Source organism: Ailuropoda melanoleuca, chromosome 12 (assembly GCF_002007445.2).
Source record: "Ailuropoda melanoleuca isolate Jingjing chromosome 12, ASM200744v2, whole genome shotgun sequence".
Classification (NCBI taxonomy): domain Eukaryota; kingdom Metazoa; phylum Chordata; class Mammalia; order Carnivora; family Ursidae; genus Ailuropoda; species Ailuropoda melanoleuca.
The window spans coordinates 12,828,003-12,851,304 of record NC_048229.1 but is presented as its reverse complement, the minus strand read 5'-3'; the positions used below and the strand labels follow the sequence as shown (position 1 = coordinate 12,851,304).

The 23,302-nt window shown below is 46.9% G+C and overlaps 2 protein-coding genes across 15 annotated transcripts in view; one reads left to right on the top strand and one right to left on the bottom strand.

The window, feature by feature from the left end:
- RNFT2 (ring finger protein, transmembrane 2) overlaps positions 1 to 13,941 on the bottom strand; it is a 73,634-nt gene extending 59,693 nt beyond the window's left edge. For 7 of the 11 annotated variants that reach the window (XM_034638511.1, XM_034638510.1, XM_034638512.1 and 4 more), the window contains exons 1-7: positions 13,794 to 13,941; positions 12,011 to 12,184; positions 11,442 to 11,500; positions 7,404 to 7,505; positions 6,556 to 7,034; positions 6,095 to 6,171; positions 2,994 to 3,094 (exon numbers count right to left, since the gene is read on the bottom strand). In XM_034638511.1, the coding sequence (XP_034494402.1) occupies positions 2,994 to 3,094; positions 6,095 to 6,171; positions 6,556 to 7,034; positions 7,404 to 7,505; positions 11,442 to 11,500; positions 12,011 to 12,034 (842 nt within the window). In that variant the 5' untranslated portion in view covers positions 12,035 to 12,184; positions 13,794 to 13,941. The remainder of the gene's footprint in view (positions 1 to 2,993; positions 3,095 to 6,094; positions 6,172 to 6,555; positions 7,035 to 7,403; positions 7,506 to 11,441; positions 11,501 to 12,010; positions 12,185 to 13,793) is intronic. The other 4 variants (XM_002920741.4, XM_034638508.1, XM_034638509.1 and 1 more) reach the window with 2 other exon arrangements.
- A 129-nt stretch (positions 13,942 to 14,070) lies between these two features.
- SPRING1 (SREBF pathway regulator in golgi 1) overlaps positions 14,071 to 23,302 on the top strand; it is a 17,440-nt gene continuing 8,208 nt past the window's right edge. The window contains exons 1-2 of one of the 4 annotated variants that reach the window (XM_034637826.1): positions 14,071 to 14,308; positions 22,676 to 22,832. In XM_034637826.1, coding sequence (XP_034493717.1) covers positions 14,195 to 14,308; positions 22,676 to 22,832 — 271 coding nt within the window. In that variant the 5' untranslated portion in view covers positions 14,071 to 14,194. Of the gene's footprint in view, positions 14,373 to 22,675; positions 22,833 to 23,302 lie in introns of all 4 variants that reach the window. The other 3 variants (XM_034637828.1, XM_002920736.4, XM_034637827.1) reach the window with 3 other exon arrangements.

The following is a 23,302-nucleotide window of genomic DNA, read 5'->3' as shown; positions in this document are numbered from 1 at the left end:
TATGAGGTAGGCACTCTTACAACCCCATTTTGCACATGAGGAAACAGAGGCACTCTTACAACCCCATTTTGCAGATGAGGAAACAGAGGCATAGAAAGATAAAGTAACATGCATAAGGTCCTACAAATACTAAGGGACAGAGGTGGATTTGGACCCGGGTATCCTGGCTGTAGTTAATGTTTTCAATCTCTTTTTTTTTTTTTTTAAAGATTTTATTTATTTATTTGACAGAGATAGAGACAGCCAGTGAAAGAGGGAACACAAGCAGGGGGAGTGGGAGAGGAAGAAGCAGGCTCATAGCAGAGGAGCCTGATGTGGGGCTCGAGCCCAGAACGCTGGGATCACACCCTGAGCCGAAGGCAGACGCTTAACCGCTGTGCCACCCAGGCGCCCCAATGTTTTCAATCTTTACCCCATAGCAGTGCTACACGGAGTATGTAAACCCATTCTACCCATCTGTGACCAGGTAAGTTAACTTCATGCTCAATTTTTGCACTTACCTTGTTAAACACACACAACAAGCCATTCTCCAACTTTGACCACATTTTGAGTAGCACTGCTCTCTACCACCTCTGAGAATGACGATGTTATTCATAATAATAATATAGTAGCTAGGATATCTTGGCTGTTTCCATCATTGCTGGCCTATCCTACACACTTTTTACATGTCTTAACCCATTTTATTTTCCCAAAGATGCTCTGATTATTCCCATCTGAGCTGGAGACACTAGAGCACCAAGAGGTATAGTCACCTGCCCACGGCTCTTGGCTAGAATGGGAGCCACGACAGGAACCAGCATCCAAACGGTGCTGGTCCACTCCCTTTTCCTCCTGCTGGATTCGAGGCTCTGAGCAAATGCCACACTAAGTTCTCTGTCCCCCCCGTAAAGCAAGGAGCAGTGCACCCAGCCCAGCGTGGATGCTTTCTGAGTGTTTCTAACATATGCTGCTGGGCTGGCAGGAAATAGCACAAACTAGGCTCTCTTATTATAGCATCCTAGGAATGAACTGGTCTGTTTTTTACTTTTATTTTTAAAAATCTATTCTATTTATAATAAAGATTCTCAAAGAGCTAGAGTAGGGAAAAATCAATAAAAACAATCTATTTTGGCAATCTCTCCTGATACCTTCCGTGTCCTTTCATGTTCTAGTCTTGTCTCTGGAGGCTGCCTTGCCTCCAGGTTGGAGTGGCCATCCATGTTTTAACCCAGGGAGAGGCTGGCAGCCCTGAGCACCCTTTGCCTCTGCTCCTGTCCTACCCTGGGACCCTGGGCTGGTTGGCTGACTTCCACACTCTGCTTCTCTATTATGCTTCTGTGATGGCAATACAATGAAGATCTAACTTCTACTTTTACGTCAAAGACACCTGCTGGTGTTAGATTCACCTGTCTGGGTTGTAATTCACCCTCTCAGTGGTTTTTTTCCTGTTTTTGCTTTTGGAGGAGGGGCAGGGTCAAAGTGTTTCTGCAGATTGATTGCTAAGTCCACTTCCTTCTTTTTTATATTTTTAAGATTTTATTTATTTATTTGAGAGAGAGAGGGCAGAAGCGCGTGAGTGCGCATGCACGGAGGGGAGGAGGAAAGGGAGAAGAGAATCTTAAGCAGACTCCATGCCCAGTGCAGAGCCCGACATGGGGCTTGATCTCAGGACCCTGAGATCACGATCTGAGCAGAAACAAAGAGTTGGACACTTAACGAACTGCACCACCCAGGCATCCAAGTCCACTTATTTCTGACACTCGTTATGAACTTTAATGGACTGATGTATTTTATCGTCAGTTTCACCTCTCGTGAGGCACCACCACCAACACCTATGGTAATTCATGATGAAAGAATAATATCAGTCAGGATAGGATTATGATATATCAATGTTTCAGTTTACTCAGTACTTTTCATATATATATTCATATAACTTTTCATATATATATATTTTCATACATTATATATTATAATATGAAATATTTCATATTTTCATCTATCATATATATGATATATTATATCATATATTTTCATATATTACTCAGTAATATATCTGGCCTTCCGAAAAGTTAGCCTGTCAGGTGGATAAGGCAAGAATAATCTGGTCCTGGTTCCCCAAATGAGGAAACTGGCATAAGGAGTTTCCATTATTTGCCAAAGGCACAAAGCTGGTCAGTGGAAGGATGGTGGTCATCAGATTTCAAGTCTTAGGAAGATTCGATCTCACCATTAAGGACTAAGACTCATTAGGAAAAGCTTCATGAAGCCGCAGTTTCTGCACCTGTGAAATGGGGCCAGCAATACCCTGCCGGGTCACTGGGAGGGTAAAATGAGATAATGGCTATGGGTATCACTTATAAACACTCTAGACCATTGACATTGTTACGGAAGGGGGCTCAACTGTGTTGCTTTTCTCCTAAGCTTCTCTCTCTCTTTCTGTGCTACCAGTTGGACTCAGCTCCGGGTCGATGGGGGCACAGATGTCTGAGCCTGTGAATGTGATCATACCCAGAGAATGGCATGAGCTGGAAACTCATCCAAGTTTCTGGGAAACGCTACCTCCTCCATCCTCCACCCACCAGGACCTTGATATCCTCGGCCAGACAGTAATGCAGTGTGTGTGATGTGTGCTGATGCTTTAGAATGAACTCCCCAAATTGCTTTTATGGAGTGGTCCCAGAAAGTGGAGAAACTGCCCATTCCTCAAAGTCCATTTTTAAAAGAGATACACATGATTTGGAAGCTTGGCTGGAGTTTCAGCCTAGTCCTACAGGCCCTCACTGGCCAACCCTCTCCCACCTACCCACTATGGAATGTAAGTCACACATGTGGCTTATAGTGGATTTCTACTAGAGAGTTCTGCTCCAGCACACATGTATACAAGAGGGTGGAATCAAAAACTTGCATGACACAGAGCCAATGCATTGTTCGCAAGTGAAGGAGCTGTATGTCCCAAGCCCAGCAAAGCACCCCCCACTTTCCTGCCAGGGTTCAGACCCCTCCCCCCCGCTCACCTGTTGTACAGCTGTTGGGAACTGAACGTATAGAGCACGTATAGGGTGTTCCCAGCCAGAAAGGCCAAGATCCATAAGATGACCAGCACCGACCTCTTCTCCTGGAAACAAAGCAAGAGATTTGCAGAGATGCTGCAATGCCAGAGGTGCACATTGCAAAACATTCCAGAAAGTTCTCTGACAAGTGGCCACTTTTCCCTTTCTCAAAGGTTTGGAAGAAGCAGGGACTGATGGTGAAGGGACAGGCACTGGCATCTTCCCATCCCACTGGAGCCCAAGGGGTGGTCCCAGAGAAGGTGACAGAAATGTGGAACCTGCTAAATGAAAAAGCAGGAAGGCTCTACGGTTAGCATGGATTCTGGAGCTGGACGGCCTGGGTTCAAATCCTTGATCTGCAACCGCAAGGCTGGGCAAATTACTAAAACTCTCTGTGTTTCCCTCTCCTCATCTGTAAAATGGGTACATACTATGACTCCATTACAGAGTTGTGAGAATCGATGTACAGGAAATGCTTAGAACGGTGTCTACATGCAGTCAATGTTGGTGTGCATTTCCTGTAAGGACCAGACGCACAGAGTGGGGAAGCAGCTTTTGCTCAAGGGCACTTGTGTTAAGCCTCAGTGCCCTCATTTGAAAATGGGAGTTTTGCTAAGGATGAAGGAAAATTCATAAATGTAAACTTTCAGTCTGGTATGGGCTCATTTTTTGGATCCACTAAATGGCAGGATCTAGGATTCAGACTTTACAACCCAGCAGTTAATTCAGATCTATGGGCTGGCAAATTCTGCTCTCCCTTTTTCTAGCCTGGACCGTGGGGCTACTATCCTGGCCTGACTGTTCAACCTGGTTATAGGGTTCAATTCAAGCTCACACATATGGCCAACAAAGTCTTTCCCCAAACCATCCCTATTTCTTTCTCCAGCCTCATTTCTGATTAGTCCCCAGGAAGCCAAACTGGAAAACCTTCTTGGTTTCCTGTTTCCCAGCCGCTTCTCAGCCTGAGAGCCATCCCAGGGAATTTCTAGAGGAGGCGCGGGGCAGGGTGTGCTCCTGCCTGTGTAGTCTGGGAGACACACAGACCCCTGTGCTGCTGACTCCCAAAAGCTCATCTTTTCCTGGATCAGGGCAGCTGCATTGCTGGAATAAGATGAGGTCATAACTTTCTCAGTGTAACCTTCCCTGCGGTTTTGGTAAATGCTCCACTGTCTCCAGACACAGCTCAGTGCCCCACGCATGGTTACAGAGCACATTTCCATAGAGTAGACAAAATAAATGCATCTCCATCTACCCATTATTCTAGGAGCGGTCAAGGTTAATGACCCTAGAAACCACCTCCAAACAACCAACTGCTCTTATCAACGTGAATAATCTACTCAGCAGCCCTTCTTACGCCAATAAATAATGGATTCCAGTTTAAACCCCCCTGTAAATCCAAACCAAAGGTGGCATACAAAGAGAGAATTAGCAATGCCTTGAGAAGCCAAACTCTGAAGGACAAAGGGAAGAGTTCTCCAGCAGTAAGTTGGTATTTCTAAACTTACTAAAGGTCATGCAGGATCTCTTTCACAGAAACTGTATAGACAGGTAACACGTCAGCTGTGTCTTCATAGGGTTCAAAGATCCCTGCCTAGAGCACCTATCCACAGATACAGGTATCCTCTGATCCCTAAAATTTAAGCCAAGGCACCATTTGGATGTTACTGCATTTGAGAGAAAGCCCCCCAAAGCGTCCTACTATGGTGGTGTTCAACCTGCTGTTCTAATAACAGCAGAAAGGAGTTTGCATGAAGAAGATGAGACCAGGGGTCAAGAAGAACCTCTGGTCCATGCCCAGCTCTGAACGTCAATGTGCTCATGTGCCAAACGGAGACTGAGCTGCCCTCTGTGCCTCATAGAGGCCCAGATCCTTTTAAGAAAGCACCAGAGAACGTCGGAGAGAGGGTCAGAGAGGATGGTGGCTGTTAGGGGATCACGTGCACAGTAGAAGGCATAGGCTTGTTAAAAGGAGCTCAATTAAATGTTTCCTATACACCAGGCCCTGTGCTAAATGCCTCCTAAGCATTATCTCATTTGACCCCCTCTTCACGTGTATGAAGTCAGTGTGAATGGTTCATTTTCCAGGGCAGTACTGGAGACTGAGATCACCAAGGTAACCTATCCTAGGGCCTGTATGGAGGTGGCTAGAGGAGCTGGGATTTCAACCTGGGGTGAGCACAGCCCGTGGGCCCAAGGCCCAGGGTTCACAGCCCGACACCACCACTTTCATGGACTGTGGGACCTCATACACAAGGCTCTTAGTGTGTCTGAGCCACCGTTTCCTCATTGGGAAAATGAAGTAAGAATGACTTTGCCTCCCTCCTGGCCCACCGAGAGAAATCTGCAAGATGAGCTGTGCCGTCTGCCCAGCTTTTGCTCGGCATGGTTAGCACACACGGGGGTCCGATAGGAAATTGGGATGGTGGTGGTGACGCTGGATGGTGAACCTCGTGAACCAGCAGCGCTAGTGGGATGGCTACAACCATGACAGCAGTCAGGTAGATAGGGTGCTGTGGGCACGTGTGGGAGATGCTGCTGTTGGGAGGGTATGGGAGAAGGATGGCACTTCCAGGGATCTGCCCAGGGGTGGCAGGCAGAAGAATGGTCTCCCTGAGATGTCCCCATCCTAGTCCCTGTCACCTGTGGCTATGTTAGCAGAATTTAGATGGCTAATCAGCTAACTTTGAGATGCGGGAAGACTCCTGGATTTTCCAGCTGGGCCCAATGTAATCACGAGTTCCTAAACGTGGAACAGGAGACAGCGGGGAGAGTCCCAAGGAGATGGGACTACTGACAGACAGGTGGGCACAGAGATGTGATGTTGCAGGCTCAGAGGAGGAGGCAAGGGGCCACGAGCCAAAGAAGTGGGTGACCTCTGGAACCTGGGAAAGGCAAGGCAAGGGAATCTCCTCTGAACCCTCCCAAAGAACAGTCATGTTGGCAGCCGATCTTCACCTGGAGAGACCCACTGTAGACTTCTGATCCACATAACTATCAGGGAGTAAGCCCGTACTGTTTGTGGTCCCGCGTGACAGGCGCCTAGGCCAATTCACCGGGTGACTCACCTTCAGAGAGACCTGTTCTCGCAGTGTGGAGTTGGCGTAGGCAAAGGTGCTGGCCATCCCGATGCACACGGCAATGCCTGTGGGACAGAAGAGGTCTGCCACCACCCACTCAGACTCCTCGGGCCTGACCCTAGCCTACGGGGCACCGTTAGCAACACTAAAAAGTCACTCCCCTCTCTTCCTTCACGCCAACCAAGCAGCAGAGGAAGTTTCTACAGGACAAATGACAAACCCCGCTGGACAGAGGACGACACAGGCTCAGAGAAGGTGAGTGACTTGTCCCAGGTCACACAGCTGGCCGACCAGGATTCGACTGAGGTCTGACTAGGAATCCCATACTCATAAGCACTAGGCACCACGAAGGCCTCTCCAACCCTGCCCTGGCACTTGGGATGAAGGGCCCCCGACCCAGCAGGTGAAGCCCCAGGCTGCCACACCTGCGACCCCCACCCCGGACTCACCGAGCTTGTGCTGGAAGCACACTTTGGCCAGGAGGATCAGGATGAAGGGCAGGCCTTTCTGGAGCCAGCAGACCACAGCCTTCAGCTCAGACAGGGCAGGGGCCGGCGTCCCCGGCTGCTCGTCTCCCCCCTCATCTGAGTGGGCCCGATGGTCCCCACCCACGTGCTGCAGCAGTGCGTTCCCACGGTGGCCGCTGTGGTGGAAGTGGTGGTGGGGCTGGCGGTGGTGGTAGGCGCCCCCCTCGCCCCGGCCCCCGCCCTCCTCCCTGGATGCGGGCATCTGGATGAACACGTCCCCGCCTCCAGCCGAAGCCCCCAGCACCAGACTGGACGGGAACGGGGTGGTGGGCAGGCTGCCTGCTGGGAGGCCAGGGAGACCGGAGAAGAGCGCAGGTGGGGAGGCCGACTCTGCCTTCAGACTCTCAAAGACGCCGCCTTCATCCACGCTCGCCTCAGAGCTGAGCGCTTGGCTGCGATTTCTGGGCCGGGAGGGAAAAGAGAGCCCCACCAAGTCAGGGGGGAGAGAAAGACAGCACCCCAGTGGAGAATGGGGGGCAAATAACAGTACAATATTGTTGCAGGCTGAATTGTCCTCTCCCCCTCCCCATTCCTATGTTGAAGCCCTAACTCCGGGACCTCAGAAAAGTGACTGTATTTGAAGATGGGGTCTTGGCAGTGGGTGATTAACTTAAAATGAAGCCATTAGGGTGGGTATTAATCCAATATGACTAATGTCTTTATAAGAGGGGATTAGGACACCACACACACAGAGGGAAGACCATGTGAGGAGGCAGGAAAAGTAGAAGGCCATCCACAAGCCAAGGAAAAAGGTGTTGGAAGAAACTGACCCTGTCCACACCTTGATCTTGGACTTCCAGCCTCCAGAATAGAAACACAATAAATCGCTAACGTTTAAGCCACCCAGCATACGGTATCTCGTCACAGAAGCCCTGGCAAACGGAGACAGAGAGTACCAGCAACAGGGTCATAATCTTCATGGAAAATTTACCGTAAACCAGATACTTTTCTAAGGGCTTCCCATTGATTAAATCATGACACCCTACCATCAACCCTGGGAGTTCAGTCCTCATATTACCCCCATCTTACAGATCAAGACACTGAGGCACAGAGAAGGTAACACATCCTGAGTCACATAACCGGTAAGGGACAGAGTGGGAGAGATTCAGCTAACTCCGAAGCCTGCTTTCTTCACCACTCTACTCTACTGAGAAGCCAGCACAGTTTGATTCTATGATTCGATGATTCCAGGAAAAGCCTCAGGAACCCCAGATTCCTCTGGGCCTGGAATCTTCAATGACTCCCAGTTTCCAAGAGGGCCCAGCCTTGGCCACAGCTGGTATTTGGAGGGCAGCAGATAGTAATGTCAAGAAGACTCCCCAGAAGAGTCCATGTTCAAACCCCAGTTCTACGCTTACTAGGGAGGGGCCTTAGCAATCCTGCACTCACTTTTCTCACCTGTGGAAACACCATTCATACATAGAACTCCTATGGGATCGAATTTAGAACAGTCTTTGCGATGTACCCAGCACAGAGTAGGGGCTCAATACATTAGATGACCTCTAATCCCTCTGGAGAGACCTCCAGGGCCAACTGCCTTCTCTAGTTCTGAGCACGGCCTCCTGTACTCGCATCCGGCAAAGGATTCTGTGGCTCTTTGACAGCCATTGTGGGAGAAGCAGAGAGCCTAGAGTTACCCCTACAGGAATGGAGAGCCCTGAACGGGGTACACTTTGCCATGAGCACCATGCCCTGGAGGTCTGAAGGTCATCTCTCTTGGGCTTTTCAAATGGGAGCATGATGTGGAAACTCAGTCTGCAGAGCGGAGACAAGTGGAGCTAGTTTGCTAGGTGGGCAGGTGACAGGGGGAGGAGGAAAGAGCCTTCCTCCCCTCTCTTGCCCCCAAGGCACCTCCCAGACCCCTATGGTACTTAAAATTTGCCACGGCCTTACTGAATGTGAGAGCTGAGTTCCAGTCATCCTCTGTGGACCCCACAACCCGGGACACACAGTAGGTACTCAGTAAATGTGTGCTAGCTTTCACCAGGCACATCACACTAGACTCTATAATCTACTGTCCACTTGGGAGACCAGGATGCATTTTTAAAACATGCATATTTGATTATTTCACTGTCCCACTAAAAGGGCTTCCCTTTCTAAACTCCCTCCTGCAGACTCAGATAAACACTATCCCTAGGGACGAATATCATTCCCATTTTATGGATAAAGATCAGAGAGACAAAACTGTCAGATGCCCTAGACACTCTGGCCCCAAACTCCAATGTCATCATGTGCCTTGTTCTCACTACCCAAGGGCTTCCTACTGCAGGCCCTTTGCATAGACACTGGGATGTCGTCCCAGCCCCAGCCCATCCCACCTGGTTCTCCTATGCTCATCCATCAGATTGCAGCTAAGATCTCTCTTGCTTGGTGGTGCCCTTCCTACCTCCCAGTGACAGTGTCCTTGCTTCTTGTTTTCACTATACCCTACCCCACTGCACGGGATTGATCCCAAGTGTCATTTCACTGCCTACCTCTGGCTCTCAACCCTGGTGGCACATTATAATCACTCAGGGGAGCTTCTGAAAAATACAGGTGCCTAAGACCCAGTGTTAACCAACTGAATCAAAATCTTTGGCGGTGGGCCTCAACACCTCTAGTTCGTGAGAGCCCTCTAGGTGATTCTAATGTTCAGTCAGCACCGAGAACAGCACTTTAGGGTGGGCCCTGCTCCAAGAGGTCAAAGATCATGATTGTTTGTTCTTGCTGTCTCTTTCCTGCCCAGCACACTGCACCGGACACACACAGCATGGTCAAAAAAAACTATTTGAAAGAATGAATGAATGAACATACTAAAAGCTCTGAGAAGGCCTGCAACTAAAGAAAAAAACAATTTTGCTGAAACTTAGTGTTTCCCAACCTCATTTGACCATGGGATTCTTTTATTCTGTGGGAAATCTATTACCATCTTACAGGATACTTGTGAAACCCAGCAGGAGAAATGCTGGCCTGGAGAAATCTCAGGGTTGGCTTCTCTAGCTCCATAAACTTGACCTGAGAATCATAAACCTGGGGCAAGGAAGGAAGCCTGGAGATGGCTACCCACTCTCCCACCCCACTGCCTATCCCTGCTGGCTCCCCAAACCCAGGAGATGTATGGCCCTATTCCCTTGGGCTTGGGATAACAATAAAAATAATATTAACAACAATAACAACAGACACCATGGCTATGAACCTCAAGGGGCCATGAGCTTTTTCTGCACTTTAAGAAACTGAGCTCAGAAAGCAGGAGTCCTGGCAGGTGCCCACACTGACCCACATAGGGGCCAGCCTCTCTCTGCCATTGGGCCCTGGAAAGCCTTCCTGGCCCCCTGAGCTCACCAGCATGGAGTTTACTGGGCTCAGGGGGCCTCTAGAACAACCAGGGAAGACTCAACCCACCAAGGAGCTTTTTATAGCTGTCCTCCCTTCCCTGGGCCCCTCTTCGGTATCCAGCTGAGATTTCAGCTTAAATGGGAAAGAATATTCCTTGGAGGACCGAGGCTGTGTTTCCAACTTAACCATTTCAGGGCTAGAATGTGAGGCAGCCCAGGAGGAGAAGTGGATCCACCCAGATAGGACACGGTCATAATGTGGTGACACAAAATATGGACAATGGGCGGGTGGGGGCGATGGGCTGGGGCCTGAATCTCAGCCTGCTGCTTCCTGGCTGTGTGACTTCAAGTAACTTACTTTCTTTCTCCGAGCCTCAGTTTCCTCAACTGTAAAAAGAGTGGTAAAAATAGCCCTGGCCTCATCAGGCTAATGTGCTGGTGGCACAGGGTAAGCACGCCATACACAGCAGCCATTTTTTTTCTGCTGCGGTCTCTGCCCCCAAAGACCTCATGGTTCACTCGAGAACAGATAGCAATTCTGTCTTCGGAGGCTAGAGAAGCTCCAAGAGGCATGCTTGTTATATACCAGATGCTGTATTTGTGCATTTTCATGCGCATTCGCTCATTCATCAACGGCCCTGAGTTTTATTATCTGGATTTTATGGGGGGAGAAACTGAGGTCCACGGGTGGGGTCACTCACCAAAGGCACTGCAGGCGGGAAATGGCTAAGCTGAGGTTTTGGCTAAGGGTCATCTGACTTAAGGCCAGTGCTCTTCCTTGTAGAATAGACAGGGCTGATGCAAAACTCAGTCTTGACTGGTAGATGCATTGTGCCCTCGTCATCAGCCTTGGGCTTGCAGGGGGCTCAGAATGGGGTGTGAGCAGCTCACCTGCCTGCTCTACCTGCAGCACAGGTGGAGTGTCACAACGTGAGAACGCATCTCCATGCTGTGTACTCTCCTGGACTTCACTACAATAATGCCAGCTCATGAGTGTATGCCCTGTGTTTTCTGAGATTTTTCTATTTGTCTATTTGGCATCTACTAATAAAAGCTGTGGCCTGAGCTTACCCTTTGTTTCTTTCTGCCTCCTGACTGACAGTGGTGCTTCTCTGTGTGGCCCTTCCTGGTAAGGCGTGCCCCACTCTCTTGGGAAACGTAAGGACAAAACTCTTCTCTCAGTGCCGTTAGCCTCTCTATGTCCTCACTCACTCACCTCTGTAAGTTAACATCTGTGGGAACGATCACTGATGCAATGAGTTGAGTGGATCGCCTGTCCCACAGGCTGTGGGAATTACCCAAAAGCAACAGCAAGCTGCTGTACTGAGAAGTATACGCCATCACTGGGCAAAGCAGTTTCCCACCGGATCTCCTTTGCTCATCTCACAGGTAACCCCGAAAGGCAGGTATTATTCACTCAGGATTTGGATTGCCCCAGACCACCTGAAGCCCAGAGCCTCCATACAGAACGAAACCCAGGGAGGGCCTACCTACCTTTCAGGTGGACCGTTATCCGTGTTACTGCTATGGCGCCTCTGCATTTTCCTTAAGACCTGAAAGTCAACACATGGCATGAGCCAGAGTCTCTGAACATTCCCATTGCCGGTCAGATTGCCAAGGCAACTGTAAACAAGTATTACTACTCCTACCTCGCATCCCCAGAGCTCTCTGACATTCTGCAAACCCTGCTTGCATCTGTTAGGTCATCCAACCCTTAATTCAACTTTCAATCCCAGGGAGGAATGTGTTATCGCCCCATTTTGCAGATGAGGATGTTGAGACCCAGAGGCGGAGGAAGAAGTCCTCCTATGAGAGGCAGCAGTGAAATGTGGAGCAAGGAGGTGCTGGAGGATGGGCATATGAGACATGGCTTTGGCACTGATGCTGCTCTTAACGTGCTGTGTGACCTTGGACAAATCAGCAACCTCTCTGTGGCCTCAGATTCCCCATCTGTTAAATTGGGGGGCTGAGGGTGTGGTGTGGCCGAAACCCAAAGCTACTTTCCAGCCCTCACATTTTATACGGTGGTAATAAGGATGTGAATTCTCATGGAGACATGTCACCTGGTTCACCGTGAGGAGCCACATGGACTTCAGAACTCCATGTTGATGATGCCTGAGGTGGGCCTTCAGGGCTCTGATGGGGTTGTGACTGCTAGAGTCCAGAGAAAGCAGGCCTCTCCCTTCTCTTCCTCCAGAAGGATACACAGGTCACCAGAGCTTACCAGACTCCAAACCCTGGAGGGAACAGAACACTTAAGGGAACAGTCTGTGGGATAGCTTGAACTTGAGAATGTCTTAGGGCATCATGGGTAGCTCTAAGCGTATGGTTCTGTCTGCTCCCTTCCTCTGGTTAGCCTCTCACTGATCCCTCTTTAGGACTCCTGAGAATGTTATCTTAACGAATTTTGTCCTATTGTAAAACTACTAGTCCTGATTGGGGAACACGGAAAATACGTGTGAGGCCCTCTAATGGCTTCCCATTGCAACCAGAATAAAATCCAAACTCTGTTCATGGCCTACAGGTTCTGCCTGATGCAGCGTCACCTGTTTCCAATCTCATTTCCCTCTACTCTTCCTTTAACCCCTCCCCACCAGCCACACTGGCCTTTTTGTTTCTCAAACAGGCCGGCTTGCCCCTGCCTCAGGGCCTTTGTACTTGCTGTTCTCTGTTCCTTCTGTCTGGCTCCCTCAGGTCAAATGTCACCTCCTCCCAGAAGCCTTCTCCTCTCATCCTCCCCACTCACCATACGTTGTCCTGTTTTATCTTCTTTAATAGAACTTATTTACTTACACGTTTGCTTATTTATGATCTGTCCCTCATTAGAATGTAAATGCCACAAAAGCAGGGCTCCTATGTCTGGCTCACCCAGGTACCTCAGCATCCAGAACTGCCTAGCACAGAGTTGCATCCAACAAATAAATATTTTAATATTTATCTTGGGGTCTCAGTTACTTTTTTGTATATCCCTTTCTCCCTCCCTGACCTTTCACCCTAGAAAAATAAAAGCCGTAGACTTTCCATGAGTAAGGTCTAGCCTGAATTTTTTTTTGTATCAGGACCAAGGATGGTATCTTTTAGTTGAGGACACCATACTTGGTTGTTGAATGATTTCCTAATCCTGACCACCTTTTTCAAGGGGCAGCATTGGTGTTACTAGGACCACTGATTAGAGACAATTCACTGGCTAACCCTCTCCTCTCTTGGAAAATCAGCTAAGAAACGGGTCAATAGCACCATCTTCACATAGGAAGGAAAGCTCGTTATGTAAATATTTTTCAAGAACATGCAATGTCACCTTAATGCCCCCTCCCAATGGTTCCCCATCACTTGCAAATCCATGGGGAAAATAAAATACAGCATCCCCAAAATACAAATCCCAAATTTGACACAGCCTCCTAAGTCACCTGCCCAAGAGTCTCCTTTCAGATGCTCGCTTTCGAGGGGCTTCAGATTCACTCTTGGAAGCAGGCCATACATAATTATTCCAATATTGAATTCTGGAATAAAATTTTGCACGTGGGATGCATCAGAACGACTGAATGAAACGCCTCTTAACCCTCTGCTCCATTCATTGTACTACATCCCTGTGAAGAATTACCCTGAGACTTTTCAATGCGTTCTTTGTTTTAAGTTGCGCCCCCAGGCCGTTACAGGTCTGCACCGAAATGCACGCGAGAGCATCTCCTGCGTTCCATCCACTGGAAGCCGGCAGGTGCGCTTGGGTAACAAAGCCGCGAGCATCTCTCATTCCTGCAAGCAATGTTCAGCACAAAACGCCCTAGGACTGCAAGGACAGGAGACTACACGGACTGTCGCCGGAGGAAAAACGCGTTCTCTTTTTACCTGCCCAGACAATTCAGCAATCACAGCGGCATCCTTCGCGTCCTTCCAAGCCAATCACTCGCGAGGCCCGGGGAGCACGTGACTTCCGAGTGCTTCCGGTCTCTCATCGGTTCTCTCAGGTGGCTTTCGCCGGGCGCTAAGACCGCGGCGCGGCTACTCCTGACGTGCGCACGCGATTGCCCGCCCCCTTTTCCTGATTCAGCCAATAGGAGGCCACCGCTTCTCAGGGACCAATGGGGAGGAGCCAAGCGAGCCCGGTGGGTGACGCAGGAGGAGCGGAGGCGGGACGTGAAGCGGGGTCACGTGGGGCAACGCGGGGTGGCTGCCGGGACCGGGCTTGGCCGGAGGCCGCGGGGCCGGCCCCCGCCGCGAGGGATGGGGCTGCCGGCCGCCTAGGGGCCATGCAGCCCGGGGTCCGGGCTTTCCTCGCTCCGCGCCCCGGCCGCCGCGCTCCGCGTCCGAGCCGGCATGGTGAACCTGGCGGCCTTGGTGTGGCGCCGGCTTCTCCGGAAGAGGTGGGTGCTCGCCCTGGTCTTCGGGCTCTCGCTCGTCTACTTCCTCAGCAGCACCTTCAAGCAGGTCAGTGGCTGCCCGCCGCCCTCCCGCCTTTGCTCTCCCGGCCGCCTGGCTTCCCCCCAGGGTGGGGGGAGCCGCCTGTGCAGCCGCGCTGCCAGTGTGTCCGAGGGACCGGTGCGCCGGGACCGAGGACGGGCGAAGGGACCTGCCCATTTCGTTGGTGCCGGGGCGAAAAGGCGCTGCTAGGCCAGGGGTACAGGTGGAACTCGAACCCAAGCCTGTAGGCCTCTGACTGTGGTTATTACCCTTACTGCCACCTGTGTGCCTTCTACCTGCCAGGTCCAGGACTTAGAGGGGGCGTGCATTTCTTCTTCCTCCCGGCAGTCCTGGGGGATGGGTGTCCCCAGATTATAGAGGGGGAAACAGATTCGGAGAGAGACGGAGGTGTTAAGTAGCCAAGCTGCGAGGCCAGCGCTGGCGTAGCTGGCCTGCGTTTCCTTTGGGGGCTCAGTGGTTCACCTGGGAGACTCAGCAGGACCCATGAGGTACTCTTTCTGCGCATGATTTGGTTGGATGGAATTTTCTCTCACCTCCCCAACCCCTTCGTTTTTCTTCTGTGTGAGAATTTCTGGGAAAAAAGGCAGAGTGGTTTGGTGGGAAATGTGACCAAAGCATTGTAAGTTTATGAGTCCGGTTTGAGCGATTGGGTTTTTAGAAAGGGTGAGCGTACCTCGGAGTGTATCGGGGACAATACCGGTTTATGCTATTGCTTTGATGTCTGATTGTTCTGACACTCTCGAGGGCCACGTTCGTAAATAAAACATATTAATGAATATAAAATAAACTATGTGGTCACCCTAGTTTAATAGGATCGGTGGGGGTGCTGCATCAAGGGAAGATAGGGAACTCTACCCCAGCTCTTGCCTTAAGCAGATGGAGAGGCTGAGTGTTGTGAGCCTCTTTTATCGACTGGGATGTGTTGGTGACATTCAAGAACTAAGTGCTTCTGGGACTTGGGTTTTCCGCAACCTCACAGACACCTTCTTTGGTCATGGGTTTTTCCTTCTCTGTCTGGCAGACCTCTGAGTGTGACTCAGATCTCTGCATACTTCCCTACCTGACCCAGGTGATCTCTGGTACCATTGTTTAAATTCCAGCTTATATGCTCTTGATATCCAGATTTGTAACTTTAGCCTAGACCTATCTAGAAAACCCCCATTTCTTCTATCCTGTTGGTTACTTGACATCTTTTTGAATGTGTCATAGGCTTCTCATTCTTGGCCAAAACAGAACTCTTGATTCTCCACCACCACCACTTCCTCTTCAGTCTTCCCAGGCTCACTAAGTGGCATTACTCTTCACCAGGTGGTCAAACCACAAATACTTCCTTCTTTCATCCCCCACATCCAAAACATTGCTTCCACAGTGTATCCTGATTGTGTTTCTTTCTCCTGATAGTCACTGGTGTCACGCTAGGTCAAGCTACCTTGCCTAGACTGATGCAGTAGCCCACCAGCAGGTCTTTGCTTCCTTCCTTCCTTCCTTCCTTTTTTTTTTTTTTTAAGATTTATTTTATTTGAGAGAGAGAGAGGAGAAACAGAGGGAGAGAGAGAATCTGAAGCAGACTCTGTGCTGAGTGTGGAGCCCAACGCGGGGTTCTATCCCATGACCCTGAGATCATGACCTGAGCCAATACCAGGAGTCCGATACACAACCGACTGAGCCAGCCAGGTACCCCAGATTCTGCTTCCTTTCTTGTCCAACAGTGTTCCCTACCCAGCAGTAATAGGGGTGATAATCTGGAAGAAAAAAAAAAATCATAGTTCTTCCCTAGGTATAAATGTTCTTTGGGTTTCTGTTGCACTCAGATAAAACTCTAGACTCCATTCCAGGATCACTGCATGGTGAGTCCTTTTCTCCCTTCAGGCCAGGCTGTTACTGCCTCAGCCACACTGGGTCACATAGTCTTAATTAAGGTTCCTTGCCCATAGACCTGTTTTATTTTCTTTGTAGTAGGAAGCACTAACTGAACATTTCTTTCTTTTTTTTTTTTTTTCTTTATTTGACAGAGAGAGAGACAGCCAGTGAGAGAGGGAACACGAGCAGGGGGAGTGGGAGAGGAAGAAGCAGGCTCCCAGCGGAGGAGCCTGAAGTGGGGCTCGATCCCAGAATGCGGGGATCACGCCCTGAGCCGAAGGCAGACGCTTAATGACTGTGCCACCCAGGCGCCCCACTAACTGAACATTTCTTGTTCATAAACTTATCTGCCTTCCATCTCTCTCCCTTCTAGACAGTAATTTTCTTGAGAACAGGAACCTTGTCTGTGTTCGTAGAATCTCACCCCCTAGAATACTGCCAGGCACTTAATGGACACTCAAGTATGGTTCGGACAAACAAGTGAGTCGGGAATCTTTTTGATTGGGATGACTTTTCCTTTCTTCTCCAACTACTTTTTTATGTTTTGACTCAGATGCTGTCTACTCTGTGACCTTCCCTACAACCGTCTTTTAAATACTCTCATGAACCTTCTGTATTTATTTTAAAATTACAGTGTGTCTTTTTAAAAAACCTGTGATCTATGACCATGATTGGGGAGGGATGATTGTGATTCGCCTAAAACTGTTGGCAAATTTCTCTGGGTCGGATCCCTCCCACAGCCTAATAAACACTAAGAAACACTTCAGCTATAACCTCTCTATCCCTGCCCATCAGCTCCTGGCAACCACTGTCAACTTTCTGTCTCTGTGGATTTGCTGTTTTGGACATTTCATATAAAGGAATCCTACAACATGTACTCTTTTTCTTCTTTCATTTCGAAGCCAGGATAAACCTGTTTTCAAGATTTATCCATGTTGTAGCATATACTAGTACTTAATTTTTATGTGTGGATAATATTCCATTGTATCCATCCCCTGCATTTTGTTTTCCATTCATCAGTTGGTGGATGCTTGACTTGTTTTCATTTTCTGGGTATTATAAATAATGCTGCTATGAACATTGGTGTGCAAAATTTTATGTGGAAATATATTTTCATTTCTCTTGGGTATGGTCCTAAGAGTGGGATTGATGGGTCACAGGGTAACTCCGTGTTTAACTTTTTGAGGAACAGCCAGACTTTTCCAAAGTGGCTGCACCATTTGCAATGAACTTTTAAGAAACTACACTTGTCAAGTGTTGATGTAGTACCAAAGAGGATTATCCATAATTATTTGGAAAAGCCATTAAATTATCCCTTCCATTTCCAACTACACATCTGTGTAAGGTAGATTTTCTTCACATGCTTCAACCCAAACAACACATTTTGCAGCAGATTAATTGCAGAGATAGGAGAATCCAGCTGTCTTCCATTCAGCCAGACATTAAAAAGATTGCAGAAATGTAAAAGCATTTTCTCACCAAATTTATTTTTTTGTTTTGAAGGACACTTTTTCACAGACAAAAAACCCAAATCCTGTAAACATATAATAGGTTCATTTTTATTTCTAGTTGAAAAGATAATTTATTTAAAGTAAGTATTTTAAGAATTTTAAAAAAAAATTTCCGATATGATCCTCATAAACCCACATATTGAGATTCTCCATATAAGGAAGATAAAGGGCCTTTGGGACCCACAGCTCAGGGCCCATTCTGGGTGATGGTGTCCTCTGTGCATTTGAATTTGTCCTCTTGCCCTGCTCCCTGCTGCAGTTCTAGTCGTCCACCACTCCTGAGCTGTTTGCTTTATTTCGCCTACCCTCAGTTTCTTCATCTGTGAGACGGGGATATGGTATGGAATATACGGGGCTGGGGTGTATGTGCTGGGATTGAATTGAGAAGAGGCCATGGTAAGTTGTAAAGCTCAGTATGGTCCCGTTCTCTGCTTCTTCGAAACTCTGAAATCCTTGTGGAGCAGATGCAGCTGCTGTTTGCCTGGAGACAAGCTGATTATTCTCTGTTGCTTTGAATTCCTCTTTTATTTGGTTTTCATGTTAATTAATGCTTTGGGGGATAGTTTAAATTGTAGAGATGGGAGTGCAGGAAAAATTAATGACAATGGAGGGGGTGCCATTGGGGGAGAGGATTGGGTGCCAAGTGACTTGGGCACATTTACTTAACAAATGTTTAGTGAACCCCAGCAGCGTGCTAGGTGTGCCTGCTAGGTGGTGGAGATACAAGGGGCGGGGGCAAAGCAGATAAGGTCTCACACTCTAAGAGCCCATATTCTGCCAGGGAATTAAGGGGGCAGAAATAGCAAGTGACCAAAATTATTTCAGATGATGATTTACCATAGGAAGGAACCAACACATGATGTGGTGACAGAGCAGCAAGGTGGGCCTAACCCTGTGGGGCATTTGAGCTGAGACGGAAGAAATCCCAGTCTTGCAGTCAGAGGGTCCTTAGAGGTTCTCTCATATAAATAAGTGTTCTCATGTTCAAGTGGAGCAGTTGTTGAAAATCTCAGGGCTCTTGGCATAACTCCTTAAACATATATTAACATCTTTAGCTTTCAAATAACTAAGTATGTAAATTGTAGCAGACTGAATGTACAAGTTAGATACTTCTGAAGTGTAACAAATCATAAGAGAGTTGCTAATCTGTTTTTGTTTTGTTGTTACTGATCACCAAGGTATGTATATTTTTCAGAAAGTTTGTCAAGTACTGCCCAGGGTAGAGGAGAACAGTGACCCTTAATTTCACTGATGATGGGACATTTATCTCATTTGTCCCTAATGGTAGCCCCTGGAAAATACGGCAGTTACTGAAATACTTTTAAAATCAGGCTAAGTAACACATATTAGTAATAAAAGCATAAGTGTAGCTCCTTATATTTTATGAAGAAAGGTCTCATGTTTTTTTGTTTTGCTCCTTTTTGTTCCCACTCTTTTCTTTGTACCCCGTGTGGACATCTGTTGTGGTTGATTGCACTGATTTCTATGCACACTTCTTTATCGACTGCTCTGGGGGCACTTGGAGAATAGCCTAACTGCCTTTGTCTGTATATTCTTAATGCATTCTAAGGACTTGATCCCTTTGTGGGGGGAAACACACACACACACACACACACACACGTATGCATGTGTGTATATATACATGAAGGTCTAGAATTGAGACAACCTAATAGAGTAGGTCAGTTTGGAAAGTGTTTAAAACCATGGAAGGAATCCCCTCAGTACCCCTTCTCTACAGTGTTGGCGAGACTGGACCCTCAGAAAAGCGATTGTGTGCTAATTTGTTACATTTGCCACTATGTCTTACACTATCTCTTGAACAGTCTTTTTTGATTGTACAACTCTTTTTTTTTTTTTAAGATTTTATTTATTTATTTGACAGAGAGATAGCCAGCGAGAGAGGGAACACAGCAGGGGAGTGGGAGAGGAAGAAGCAGGCTCCCAACTGAGGAGCCCGATGTGGGACTCGATCCCGGAAAGCCGGGATCACGCCCTGAGCCGAAGGCAGACGCCCAACGACTGCGCTACCCAGGCACCCTGATTGTACAACTCTTATTACCCAATCCTTTTGGCAGGGTCTTGGATATTCATGTTTGAAAACTTGAAAAAAAGTTCAAGTGCCAGAAGAATTGCCTTCCTTTTGACCGGGAGCATAGTTATGTGGAGAAGGTCCTTCTGGGATGCACTTGTCTGTGAACTCTTGTTTTCTTTTGGGAAGAATAACAGGATAGTCTGAGAGTAGTATTAGGAGTACTTTTAACCTTGTGAGATCCAGTGTACTTTGACCAGCTGCTTACTAGTCTTTATGGCTATTAATTTAGGGCAGCATTTGAAGCTCAGTTTTGTTTGCACGTAGCTTGATTATGCAGTTAACTGATACGGTCTCAGCAGAGCAGAGAAGTATGAATTTATAGGTAGTAAAGCAGTGTGCACCTAAGTGATTTGTCCCATATTCCCTAGGCTTCTGCACTTAGCCCCTCTTCTTGCACCAACCAAGGAATACATCTTGTTTCTGCCAGTGCCAGTTCTTGCCTATAAATGAAACAAAAGGGAAGGGCAGAATAGAAATTAAAGTCACTAAGTGCAGCCGTTTTACACTTAGTAAATTAAAGAACACACTCTGGTACTGGTGCAGTGGTGGTGAAATTGTCGACGCTGTTATGTAAATGCTGGTAATACTACAAATGGCATATATAACTTTGGGGAAGTTATTTGGCACTATATAGCAGGGACTATTTCTGATAATTATTACCATGAGTCATTCAAAAGAATAAACAAATCTTCTGTTTTTATTGCAGTGCTATCTATGGTAACAAAAACTTGGGATAGGTCAAATGTTCTGTGGAGGGTGTGTTTACTGAATTATGGCACATCAACATGATAGATTATTATATAGCCTTGAAAATGTTGTTATCCAGATATGGTGGGTACTTGACTGGTATACCATCCAATTAGTGTCAAGAAGAGCTGAATGCAGGCATCCTAATTTGTAGTCTAAATGCTGGGGTCGAAGGTGAGAAGTAATATATAAAAGTTGATAAAGCTTTATTTAAGCAGTGTGATTGTGGGCAATTTTTGTCTTTAATGTTGGTAATCATGCTTTTTTTTAAATAAAATTTTTATTTTGGGAGAATTACAGATTTGAAGAAAAGTTTCAAGGATAGTACAGTGTTCACGTAGATCCCTCAGTGTCTTCTTGTTAATGATAATCATGTTTTTGTTATTTTAAATTAAAAATGAAAATATTCCAAAGATGACAAAAAATGTTAGTAATCACCTCTATCCCTTCCATGTTAATAGTCTGTAGTATATCTTTCCATACTTTTATCTTGGTTCTTATAAACCTGTATGTGTATGTTATTATAACTGTTACCATAATGTGTGATATGATATGCACATTCTTTTGTAACTTGCTTTTTTCACTTAATATATTGTGGACATCCAGTGGTCCACACACAGTGGTCTGTGTATTAAAATCATTCAGGTGCTTTAACAATATTGATCCCCAGGTTTTTTACTTGTACAGATTTTTACTCAGTCTTAAGCTGAGCTCAGAAATCAGAATTTGTTTTAAAGTGCTGCATAATTTAATGTGCAAGCCAGGTTTAAGAACTACTCGAGATAAATACATATCATTCACATCTGGAATTTTTCTAATAGCCATAGCTATACCTGTGTTGTTCAATCATTTTTCTGTTGGGTTTCTAGTTTTTTCCTACCATATAAACAGTGCTGTAGCAAACATCCTGGTGCATCCTTACACATTGGTACTTTCTATAGAGAAAGCTCAAAAATGTGTTTGCTGTGCCAAAGTATATGTGGATATGTTTATCTTAAATATTAGTAGCTCTTCCCAGTTTGCTTTCTTAAAGAAATCTCAGTAACTCTGAAGATCTGTTTCATTGCTTTAAGGTATATGTCCTTTGCCATCAAACTTTCAAGGTTAGTCCCTTTTGCTGGTGACACATGACAGGTCATTCTTAATGGTAAAAGCCACAGAATTCTATTAAAAAGGTAGAATGTTTAAAGTATATGAAAAGCCTTTGGGAGGGAGTCTTGTATAATTGTTTTGTTTTCCAACAGCAGATTGAAGGATTCAGAAGACAGCTGTCTCATGCTTGGCTTGTTTTGTGGTACTGAGGCACATTCCCCCTTAGTTCCTTTAAATAGTATAGGAAAAGCAGCTTTTAAAGCTCAGCTGCAGCTTGGAGGCTAGGCGAAAAGGCGTTAAGTGCTTGCCTCTAGAGCACCATGGCCCTTTGCATGTGTAGGTAAAGGGCCAGCTGGAAGAATGTCTTATGAAAAGAAAGGTATATGGTGTAAGAGTTACATAATCACTGTCTTTTCATAGGAGAAATTTGCAAGTTGACATGCTTCTTCTTGCCCCTAAAACCAACCTCCCAATTCAGTATTCCCCTAAGTTTACCACTGAAGTACTCATAACAGCAAATGAAAGTGACTTTGTGCTACAGATGAGTCCAGGTATTGTCTGAAATGACAATTGTGAAATTCCTTTGAAGTTTCTTCTTCTATTTTAAAGGTGTATATTCAAATTTTACATCCTATTCAGCAGTGTGTTTGTTTTATTATAAAAAAATATTTTAAATGATTTACCGTCAGAGAAAAAAAGTTTAAAACTTTTTCCCTCCCAAGTTTTGCAAGGAATTAACACTTTCATATGCATTTACAACAGGAATGTTATCCAGAGGCCGTTAATGTAAGTATGCCAGTTTTGAAGCATAGCCTTAATTTATGACTTTTCCTACAGGTTTATTTTGTGTTTTATATTATGGCTTTGGCTCAGACTTGGCTCATATGGCCAATTCCTGTTGTGCAGGCTTTCTTATATTGTTTCTGTCCTGTTGTGTAGTTTCTGTGAGAAGTTGGTGGGAATGCAAGAAACAATACTTTAACCTTCCCTTGGCGGTCTCTTTGTAGGAGGAAAGGGCAGTGAGAGATCGGAATCTCCTCCAGGTTCAAGACCACGACCAGCCCATTCCATGGAAAGTGCAGTTTCACCTGGGGAACAGCAGTAGGCCTGGCAACCAGTGCCGGAACTCCATTCAAGGGAAGCACCTCATCACGGATGAGCTAGGTAGGGCTGACTCCCCTCTTTTCTGCAGCCAGCGAAGGGCTACGGTGTGAGTTCTTTGCTGGAGTTTTATCCAGTGCCATTTCCAGCATTTCTCACATCTCTGTCTTTCATCCCTTACTTGTCATTCAAGGTTCCCCTCACTGTCAGAGAAGTTTGGTCTGATAATTCAGTCTCCGAAGCTCCTTGTGCCTGTAACGCACGGTTTTAGCATTTGATTATGCCCCAGCCCCTAGGCTGCTTCCTACCCATCTCTTCCTGGCCCCAGGATGTTCAGATTTTGCCCATGTTGCCTTCTCTTGTCTTCTTGTCTTAGTGGTGAACTCTGTAGGGTAGCCAGTGTTCCTCCTTGGTGGCCTGCATAATATCCACACGGTTCTGGCACTTAAGAAATGTGCTTGTTGGGGGCGCCTGGGTGGCACAGCGGTTAAGCGCCTGCCTTCAGCTCAGGGCGTGATCCCGGCGTTCTGGGG